The 11,468-nt window shown below is 36.0% G+C and overlaps 1 protein-coding gene across 1 annotated transcript; it reads right to left on the reverse strand.

Moving 5' to 3' along the window:
* Nucleotides 1-2,425: 2,425 nt before the first annotated feature.
* Nucleotides 2,426-8,856, reverse strand: LOC149237294 (protein PLASTID MOVEMENT IMPAIRED 1-like). The gene is made up of 2 exons (XM_089372615.1): nucleotides 6,192-8,856; nucleotides 2,426-3,596 (listed from the first exon to the last, which is right to left on the reverse strand). Exons 1-2 carry the CDS (start codon nucleotides 8,678-8,680, stop codon nucleotides 2,621-2,623), a joined length of 3,465 nt encoding a protein of 1,154 aa, XP_089228741.1. The 5' UTR covers nucleotides 8,681-8,856; the 3' UTR covers nucleotides 2,426-2,620.
* Nucleotides 8,857-11,468: the final 2,612 nt, after the last annotated feature.

Consider the following 11,468-nt stretch of genomic DNA (forward strand, 5'->3'; position numbering starts at 1 on the left):
GAGCAGAAGGAAACATGATTTGAGGAAAATGACGATGTGTTAAATAACATGGATTGGTCGATAGTCACCATAAATCGTATAATGAGAATTTGTAGGTTTGAAAAAAGGTCATGATCTAGTGGACTCCTCAGTTGGGATGAGTTGGAAGAAGACACAGGCTAGGGAAGGCTACATGGTTTTCACATGGATGCATAACGTGGAAGAATGACATCATTAAGATTAGAAAGGGGGATGGCGTGGACACTAGGACTGACATGTTTCTAGGAGAACATGTGGAGGTGATTGGCGGCACCACCTGGAATAGGGACACTATGTGGAGTTGATTGGGAAGTTAACATCGTCTCGAGCCACATCACCATGGATTGTGGGTCCCTAGAGAGGATGGCAGTGTGTTTTGAAGGTGGGTTGCATACTCACAAAAGTCATAGGAAGGGATTGCCCCCATCACTTGACATGGAAATGTATGTCACACTACGGGGGTCAAGCATATGTGCATTTGAATGGTGTGGTTGCGGACTGATAAAGGGAATGGGATAGGAATCGTCCTTGTCAAATATCGTAAAAGAGTATGTCATGTCACTGATGTGTAGGAGCGAAATGCTCCCAATAGAGAGTGTGGCACAGAGGCACTATGACATGGTAAGCATTATGTGGGACATCAAGTGAGGTGGCAGTACCACATGGGTGACATGTGGTAATTCCTTGTTGATGTGGCAAGGGATTAAGGCCCAAACTTCAAATGGGCATAGCTCTCAATCCAAATGTTGGATTGAGGAGAAGTTTATATCGTTGGAAATATCTCGATCAACTAAATGCAATGGTGAAGGTCAAAGTTAATTCTGATGGAGGTTGGTTTAATTGAAAGTAAAACCTCCCATTCATCTGGGATTAGTCCTAGGGGGCCAGGGGGAGTGTTACACTATTTCAGGATCTTTTGTTATGAGTGATTTACTAACGGATGTTATGATGTTTTTAGTAAAAGTGATGGGTCTTTGGGTCTCACAATTGTTAGAAAAGGATATCAAGGGCTTTAGGCATTCAATTAAGCTTTGTGGTTTCAAGTTCCATGAAAGCTACATTGAAACACCACATATGACCTTTCTTTGGGATCTTTATCCACTAAGTGAGATATGGCATTCACACACACACCGTGATACATATATATATGTGTGGGGGGGGGGGGGCAGAGGGCATATCTCACTTAGTAGGCAAAGATCCCAAAGAAGGCCTATGTGGTGTTTCAATGTAACTTTCATGAAACTTGAAATCAAGAAACTTTAATAAATGCACAAAGCAATGATGGCCTAAAACCCTAGATCATGCTAGAAAAGGAAAAAAATGACCTTACGCATGAAAATGATGCTTCTTGGCATTAATCACTATGAATAAGACAAGCCAACCATAAAACATGCACTCTCTATGGGCTTTTTCATCTCTAAGTGGTATACTAGGAACCATGATACAATTTTGTAGAAAGGGAACCAAGATATGACCAAGATAAGAAAATAGGTCCTATACCTTTAAAAGAAAATTTTAGTGCTAAATGTTTTCTTTTAAAACATCTTAGGGTGAAAATGTTTTACATAAACATTATTTTATGTAAGAATAACATATGAACACATTCATAATGAATATGCATCCCTTTGAACTCTAATAAAATAGGCTAGATCATTTATTTATTTTCACAATTAAATGAGTTGAATGATTTAGTTTTAGCTTCACATAGATTAATTTAAACTACTTAAATAAAAACACTCACTTATATTTATATTTTAGATGAGATTTTGAAATATGATCTACATATTTATCACTCACAAAATACACACTTTTATATATATATATAGATATCAATAATTTTAAAATATATAAATATTTTGTTTCACATATAATTTTTATTATTATATAAGGCAAAATTATAAACTAAAATTTATGAACTAAAAGGAATTAACATGAATATGCAAAAATATATTGAATATAAAATTAACTTTATAAATTTGTTTCAATAAATTTCATCATTAAATACTAAATTAGTTTAAAAATCCTATAAACACAAAAACATGTACAATTTTTTTATAAATAAAATTTTAATATTCAAAACATTAATTCAATTTTCGATTATCCTTTTAATACCATAATTTCATCAATTAAATATTTTTTTTCCAGAAAGAAAATCATGATATTAGTTTCATCAATTAAATATTTATTTTAAATACTTACTGATAAATTGTTTTTCTTTCTTAATTAAATTAATATGAAAAATGAAAAAATAAACATTAACGTGTATCAACCCTTATTATATGATTTTGCATGGGGTAATCATCTCTGACATTAATACAAGGTTGATCACTAATAAAAATTTAGATGTCAACAAATTTATAAAATATTAACTGAAATAAAACTTATAATTGTAAAATTCAGATCCATATAGGGTAAAATAGACAATTTTGGTTATTTATTTTGATGGACAGAACATGAACAGTGAATTTCCATAAAATTCACTAGGCCTGGAGGCCAAAATACTCAAATGTTTGTTTACTATGTACCACAAAGTCCTCCAGTCGTGGGATATTGTGCTCATGAATATCTCGGCAAATAGAAAATTTGGCTTGCCATGCTTCAATTAGGCTCTCCTTAGAAATGTCTGATTCGGAATAACTATGTCTGGATTTCTGAGGTATGAATTTAGTACCATGGCTGCCCCTGCGCTGCTGCTATTTAAGCGAGCCGATATGCTCCAAACATATTCTCCCGCCTTCAGATTTGCAGGGTGCTGCTGAGCATTGGATTTGACCAGAGAATTTATATGTCGGCTGTTCTTGGCCATATTGTTGGCCATCAGCCATCTGGAGGCTGTACTTTTCAGATATTGATGTTTCTGGTTGCCCCAGATCACCCTCTGAATCTTCTTAGTCTCGTCAAGTTTGAGCCCTGACATGTGAACGCCTTTGATCTTGAACCTTGGAGAATCCCAATTTTCATGGGTAATTAATTCCTTGGTGGAATCAGAAAGAACTGCAACTTTCTCGGCCTCCACGAGTGCTATCATGGGAAACCCCATGCCTTCGTAGTTTCTCAGAGGATCTCGAAGCTGGACGAGAAGGGAAATGGTGACAGAGTTGCCCATGTAGCCCTCCCCCTCTTGTTTCTTATGCTGTTTCAGTACTCCATGGTGAGCTGCCAGAATAGCCCGTGTATTTTCATTAGTTGTTGCTTCGTCATACAGGCCTGAGTCGAGCGCCATCCATTCGTCTAGAGAAATGGCCACGGCCATTAATCTAGTTGAGTCTGAGCTGTTTGAACCAGTGATGCCATCGGGCCTGTTAATCTTCGATCGCTTGGCCAATATGCTATACGAAGCTTCTACTTCTGCCATTTCGGCCTGTATCTTGAGCCCTTCCAGTGCCATAGCTTCAATTCTCTGCATAGCCAGAGGCACTATATTATCAAGAGGTACGCTTTCGTCAAGCATAGTTCCTATGCCCTCTAGCCCCACAGCTTTAGATTTTTGGTTTCCAGACAAGCTAGCGCCAAAGCCTTTTGGCAGCAGGGTGCCTTTGCCAGGCTGGTTTTTCAGATTTGCATTCTGTTCAGAGTACCTGCGATGCCATGTAAAGACGCATTAATCAATTCAATTTCATCGAACCAATGAAATGGAAAAGACGGATTAATGAAGCCAACGAAAATCCCAACTGGTGCACGAATCGGCCCGTGTCGAGTAGACCAAGTGGTCTGCCAGCGTCTGTTCAGATCAAGCCACAGGGTGGAACACTGGACTCTCTGCGAGGATGGTTTCTCCGCCGCTTCGTGGAGAGTATTTATTTTTGTTTAAATATTGCTGGTATAATGGTTTAGTGGGATCAGTGTTATAACAATTACAGGTCTATTTGTAATATTAGACATCACTCCTCTAATTTAACTTGATTACATTTTTCTAAAATATATTAGAATTTAATAGAGTTTTAAAATATTTTATTTTTATAAAATGTTCAGAGAAAAAAATAGAACGAGAATAAATAGATGGAGAACCAAATTTAGGGGATCCAGTGATTCTCCTCTCTTCTGCATCAGCGTAGATCCATTTTAAATATGGATCTAATATGAGCCAAGAAAGATCTAATTTCATGAACAGATATTATTTAAATATTTTACATAGTTTTTAGTTTTTTTTGAGTGGACATGAGCAAAATTTCAACTTTCATAATGGACAAATATAATTACACATCACACTACGCTAAAAAATAAGCTTTTAAACTCAACTAAAATATTGAGTTTATGGAACTCTAATATAAACAAATAAATCATAACCATTCAAAATATAGAAAACTTTACTAACACATGAAACACTCTCTAACAAAACGTTTGATGAAAAGAAAATAACAAAAGCAAAATTTTTCTTTATCTCAACATCTTTCACTGAAATGTCACTTGAACATCGTGATATGGATGAGACTGGGTAGAATGGAAGCCATGCTCTCTAAGGGAAAAAGACATGCCTCTATAGTATCCCTAAGGCATCCTCTCTAGGTTTATCCTCACCTTAGTCAACATCATGGTTTGGTTTCTTTTACAGTGGCTCAAATTGAAAATGATGCCTATAGTTATTATTATAAGATACAGGCAAAGTGACTGCAATTTTGTTATACATAGTTATCTATGTCCGCATTCACAGTATTTTTGGTTATGCCATAGTTCTTATGATGTATCTGTAATATCTTGGAGAAAGGATTTATTTTTCCATAATTTATTTTTTTGGCTGACACATGGCTATGTTCTAGTTTTTATGATATATCTGTGACAAAAAAACTTATTTTCCACAATTAGTTTGATTTTCAGTAATAAATAAGCTAGTCAGGTTGATATATATATATAGATAATCAATAAAAACTTTAAATTTATAAATAAATTTATTATTTATAAAAAAATATTATATTAAATAAATTTAAATATGGTATAATTTATATTTTTCATAATAATTATTTTGAAGATAATCCAATTATTATAAAATAGTTGAGTTCCTATTCTTTTATTATTAAAATTATATTTTAATGATAAAAATAGATTAAGTATATTAAGTTTTATTATATTTAGATTATTTAATTTCAAAAATGATAAATTTATAACGTTAATGTTTTAATTTTTAATTTTTTAATTAAAATTTGAAAATTATTATTGAAAAAAATCTAAAATTTAATATTTAAATTAAATTTAAATCAAAATCTAGTCAAATTTTCTTATTAAAAATAAACTTATAATATATATTTACAATATCTAGTTGATTTATCTATTAGTGAAATACTTCTTAAGATTAGTCTAGTTTACTAGTTCTAGGATATAAACATATAATATGTGTAGTTGGTGTCCATAACTATCTAGTAACATAGTCATATTAATAAATGTCGTTGATATACATGGATCTATTGATTTGCTTATAGAAAGTGGAAATATCATGGATGTCAACCACATTTATTAATATGGTTGTCCTAGTTGACAACACACCTAATTGGGTTGGATTTGTAGACCTTGACTATAGTTCATATTGGTTACTTACGGTATAAAATAGTTAATGAGGATTGACCATAGTTGTCTAAAAAATTGTTGAGGGTTAATGATAATTGACCAAAATTAAAAAATGAAGATTGACCATAGTTGTCTAAATATTGTTGAAGGTTAATGATAATTGACCAAAATTAAAATTGGTTGATGATATAAACCATAATTGACTAAATTGGTAGAGTTTAAAGAGAATTAACTAAAATTAATTGTGATTAACTAAAATTAACCATAATCAGCTATTAATATACTACAATAAAAAGTTTTAAAATATTTATCACCTAATCAAACTTATCAATTTTGAAAGTAAATCTATGATATTCACACTACTTAACTATCTTCTAGTCAAATGTCATTGTAGTTATCTTTTAGTTAAATTTAACAGTTTAAAGATAAATATATTACATGCTCATTTAGCTTATTTCTTTTTTAATTAAATGTGAGTGTTTTTTTTTTTAACTAAACAATGTTTCTGTTTACTAACACCACCTACGGGTTTTAGTGTTTTAGTGTAACGGCAATTGTGACTCCAACCAGTGATATCAAGTTTGAAACACAATGGACTTAGGTTGGGGGAGATTGTTTGCTCCCGTTAATGGCGGTACAGAAAAGATAAAAGCAGAGGAGTATTTAAATTTTACCCGCTCTTAGTGATAGCGCTGGCCATCCCTTCGAAGGAAATCTGCTCCACAGTCTTGCCTGCAATGTCGTCCAACGGCATGGAGTCCATTGCTCGGGAAGTCATATGGGTTGTGCCCATGCCCGCCATATTCTGAAGAATTTCAACAGCAGTATCACCCATTTCAGCCGGGAGTACTACTGGTTTCGACACGTGCATCACTAATCGCGCCCCCGACCGAAAGTGCGCAGGGTTCATTGAAACAAGCATGCCTCCATCTCTGGTCTGCACCTGCATCACATGAGAGCCCAACCCATCTCCGAGATCAGGCGTCCGCTTCATCTGTTTCTTCACGGCTTTATCGGAGAAATTACCAATAGGATCTGAGTTCCGGGAAGAGTTCTTAAATACATTTTTGTTCAATCCCCATTTCTGCATCAGATCTTCAGTCTCTTCAACTTCCAGCATTTTGGCCCGAGTCTTACTGTCGGAGACATGGCTCATTTGCTTCAACTCGGTTTCTCCAAGTTCGGCCAGAATGGAAGTTAGCTGATCCATATCTTCCTCTGAATCTGCTGTGCCGTCCTTCAAAGATGACTTCTGCATATTTTCCTCTGAGTCCAGACCGATTTCCTCTGTTTCCAGCAGGTGCAGGAATTCTCCTTCTATGGCGCTCACATCATCATCCATCAGAACTTCACCTGTATTTTGATAACCCTTCACTGAATCGTTCTGAAATTTATAGTCCTTTGAGTCTTGATTTCCGGGAGGCTCCATTGCTGATTGTTGGCCAGCTGTTTTGTCCAAGATTTCAGACTCGAGAGCTTCAATTTGCTGAGAAATGAAGTCCAATTCAACGAGCCTTCTCTGGCTTGCCTCCTCGATCACTTCCTTCACAATCTCATGACATCCTGATACTGATCCTTCTTTGTCTAATTGTTCAGAAGTTGTCTCTGTTTCATTTTCTTCAACTTCATTCTCGACCAATTCCACGCCCTGTTCTTCTACTTCGAAAAACCCTTCGTCCTCGGCGTTCTCAATCTCTAGGTCGGATGGATGATTCACAGCATCTGAAGTACTGTTCGAATCATCTGAAGTACTGTTCTCTTGCTCTTGTTCAGGTACTTCTTTAAGCCCTATTTCTTCTAAACGGCGACCTTCAGATTTTTCGTTGAGGGTAGAATTCACAGTCTGAAACATTTGGGATTGCAACCCTGATTCTGGAGTTGGGCCAGGATCGTCGAGATTAAGGTGAGCCATTCGAATGAAATCGGCAAGATAGTCCCTACCGCTCTGCGACTGAAGAGGGGAACCGCTGTGATACGCAGCGCTGGTAAATCCAGGAGCAGCCCCTGTCTTTGGAGTTCCCCGAACCGGACTGGGTAGGCCTTTAAAAACCCCACTGGGCGTTCTGCCTGCTTGATGCTCTGCATAATCTTTGAACCTGCAACTTCCAACACGATAACGCTCATCCTTATCAAGAATTTCGTATCCTAACCCTACAACGAGCTCTGCTCCGCTGGCTTTCCCACTCAACGCAAAGCGAATATTCCATCCATCATCGGAATCTTCCCCTACAGGATGCTTCTGAACGGCTTCCTGCAACAATATACCAAGATCCACATGATGCTTACCGAAATCCAGCTCCTCTGCATCCACTGCAACTGCAAAAATGACGAACGGCCTCGATTGGAACTTCATGGTTCCGTGAGAACCCCCATGCCTGCTGCTGCTGCCATAGACATGGCAATGGATACGCAGACTTTCGTCGAATTCCGCTACGCGTTGAAACACGCGGGCGGGCATAGTTTGAACAGCTCCATCTCTGCTCTCCTTCCTTCTCAAATTCACACAGAGTCTCAGCCCATTAATGGAAGGCGAGAGACCATGGATGGCATTCACATAAACAGAGAATATGCAGTTGAAGCGATGCATCCCAATATGAGAAAGCGCGCGCATGGGTTTCCAGGTCCAAAATGCTGAATGCTTGTGTTCCATTTTTTTACTTAAACCAACATCATCCTCCTCCTCGTGAACGCATAAAGAGTTCCTGTCATCATTTGCACGATTCAATTCTTCGCCTTTGCGCCTTCGAAAGGGGCTCAGAGAATGATGACTCCTTCGGCCTCGAATGTCCACATTCTCTGAACTGATTCCACAAGACGCTGAAGAAGAAATTCTAGGAACTTTGGCGCCTCTGACTCTCGGTTCCACGGGCTGGGGATGAGCAATGGAGTGCCTCAAGTTTCGGGAAGCAGTGGGATCCATGGAATTGTGGCGAGCATTGGTGAGACCGGGTAATGGAATAGCTTCGTCTAGCACTGCATGTTCTTCTCTCGTCTGTAATTTCTTTGCATTGGGCACGGAAAGGGAAAGGGAACCAGTCCTGCGGGGCAATAACGGCTCCTGGGACATGTATAAGGACTGGCTCAGAGCTTCCACCTCATGTATTAACTGACTTCCGGAATTTCTTCTCGCAGGCTGAGAATCATAAAATCCTGAGCTTGCCATTAAAGCTAGCAATTACAGGCTCTCAGCTGCGATGGATGAACTATGACAAAATTTTCAACACACAGACCTGCGCTCATTGCCATAGGAGCTCAAAACTGCTTATTAAGAGACATTTGAACTTAATCCTTAATCTTTATTCAGATAAATTAGAAGCCAACTCTCTGCAGCATTTATTCAGATAAATTAGAAGCCAACTCTCTGCAGCATTTATTCAGATTTTGGCATATTAGTCGTTTGCCTCTGACTTATCTATCAGATTTTGGCATATTAATGGTTTGTCTCTTGAATTATGTTTCATTCATTCAATCTTCTTCTGGTGGTCCAGAACGTGACAACCCAGATGCCATGGTTGGGCACTGGCTTTACCTCAAAGTCAATTTTGTGTTAAACTTTAACTTTATTGAGAAGATTTAATGCAGCATTTGAAGTCCTCCCAGGTTTCGAACTCCACAATAGCTTTGATATGGTCTTATATGGTCTTTTCTGCAATATAAAGAAATCATGGTTTATCATTTGAGGGCCAGATTGTAAACTTCACATTTACTGTTTGTAATACTCAAACCAAAACCAAATTTATATCAGCTTCTTGTAATATTCGAATCATAAGTACTAACTTATGGTAATTGCAACTAAAAATGATTATAGTCTTAACACATTATATATTAGCATATCTGTATAAATTAAATAACTGATATATGTTGACCGTTATTAAAATATTGATTGTAATGTTGAAAATTTAGAAACTGAAAAACTGTCAAGGAAAACTCTTAATTTCATGTATGATATACTCATTCAACTTTTAGTTCCAGGAAAATAAAATAATATAAAATTTCAACCTTTAAACTTAACCCAAATTCAAATTAATTACACATTCTAAAATACTCCAGAAACTTGAGTGACAAGATAAATTAAAACAATTGATTTTATTCTTATTCATACTTCCAAAATAATTCAAAATCTGTAATCTCCATAAAAATGAACCCAACTAAATAGGGAGAAAAATAAGAAAAATAACGCCTTTCGAACAGAGAAAAGAGACAGTTGTGGCTGAAATTGAAATTGATTCAATCTGATAAAATACAGTTAGTTGGAAAACGTGCACCACCTAATTTCTATCAACAAGACGAGAAAATGGCTGTGGCTGAAATTGAAACTGATTCAATCGGACAAAATGTGGCTGGTTGCAAAATGCGCACCACCCAATTTCTATCACCACTGGGAGAAAATTCATGGAGTATACGACATGATTTATATTTTTGGAAGTTACTGAATATAAAGACAGATAATGTTTGGGTAAACATGGTCGTGTTTTTGTTATTTCAGGCCGTGCTCCAGACATGATAAAGTTGAAGTTTACCCCATCTCACTGGTTATATTTGAGAATTTCAGCGCAACATGTATGACTGCGCGAGGTGGTTGTTTTGCATTATTAGGTTTGATTTTGATTGTTTTGTTTGGTTTCGATCTATGAAGTATAGATTAATTGGTTTGTGTGATTTTTGTTTTCGTCAAATTATTTGGTTTAAATTTATGTAGAAAAATTGAGTTCAAAAATCATTTTTAAAATTAAACTATCCCAAAAAAACATCAACCACAATCAAACTCCTCCCCATCTTAAAAAATAATTTTTTTTTTTATTCAACATTAAAACGAGCTAGCCCCACCTAAATTCAGCCTAGCTCTGTCTGGTTTCGAAATGATATAATTGAGAATGGGACTGATCCACTCGTAATTCTAACCCCTCGTTACGCCACGAAGAGGATTGCTTGTCTTAAACCATATGTTCCAATCGACTCGGTTTCATTTGCTGTCAACTAAAACAAAATATCATTTTCGTTCGTTCAAACTCTTATCGTTATTTCATCGTATCCACTTACTGCGTTTTCTCAAGGCTCAGTTCAACTCCTACCCTTATTTCATCCTATCCATGGATTGTGTTTTCTCAAGGCTCTTGAGAAAATATGCTATCCCGTAACCTGCTGTGTAGTGGCCATTCGTGATTTGTGAACTGATGCAAAAATTCGAAGGGACGACTCGCGAAATTGGAATTTCAAACCGAGACAGCCCGTCAATTTGGTTTCAGCGCTTTCATTATCTTTTTTCACAAATTCAAAGAATAATGTGCAATTATCTTGGTAGATTTTGAGAACATTTTTAAATTTAAAGACAACAACTAACTTAAATAATTGATTTTATTTTTACATTTCAAAATATCCCAAAAATATGTAATTGAGTTAAGTTTAGTAAATTGCTGTAATTGAATTTAACTTACATAATTTTCTTATCAAATTCCATTACTAGACAATTTTGTAGACCATTTAAAAGTAGAATTTTTTTTATGAACCCAAAAAAAGATGAGGAAGGGGTGGTGACATTGTATTTATCTTTTTTTAAGATCGATGGGAATAGATAACTTGTTAGGATTATCACTTACGCTCAATGCTAAGTTCAAAGCCTCTTGCTGCCACTATAACCCCTAGGCTGGTGCCCAATGTCATCCCCTGTAGATGGCCTAATAGGTAACTTAAGACTTAGTAAAGGTAAAGACATCCTCCCTAATGGAGCCCTACACTTTTAGCCTCATCACAATAAGCCATCATGTTCCAAGTGGAAGGAATAATAAACTGTGCTCCCAATCACAAAAGGAATCCAATTTCCTTCATAGATTTGTAAAATAAATCACTAAAGGAATTCACTTTCCTTTATAAAATTATAAAATAAATATTACTTAATAAGATAGACAAATGTACATGACAAAAATTAAAATTAAAATATTTAAAAGTAATAG

This window comes from Pinus tabuliformis, chromosome 8 (assembly GCF_031772625.1).
Source record: "Pinus tabuliformis cultivar Carrire ecotype Pingquan chromosome 8, CPIR1, whole genome shotgun sequence".
Classification (NCBI taxonomy): domain Eukaryota; kingdom Viridiplantae; phylum Streptophyta; class Pinopsida; order Pinales; family Pinaceae; genus Pinus; species Pinus tabuliformis.

What these genes read in the sequence shown, in the direction of transcription:
- LOC149237294 (XM_089372615.1), bottom strand. Translation starts at nt 8,680, where the DNA reads ATGGCAAGCTCAGGATTTTATGATTCTCAGCCTGCGAGAAGAAATTCC. An exon ending in AGCGCTATCACTAAGAGCGG is followed by an intron (nt 3,597 to 6,191) that starts GTAAAATTTAAA and finishes ATGGCATCGCAG; the next exon opens with GTACTCTGAACAGAATGCAA.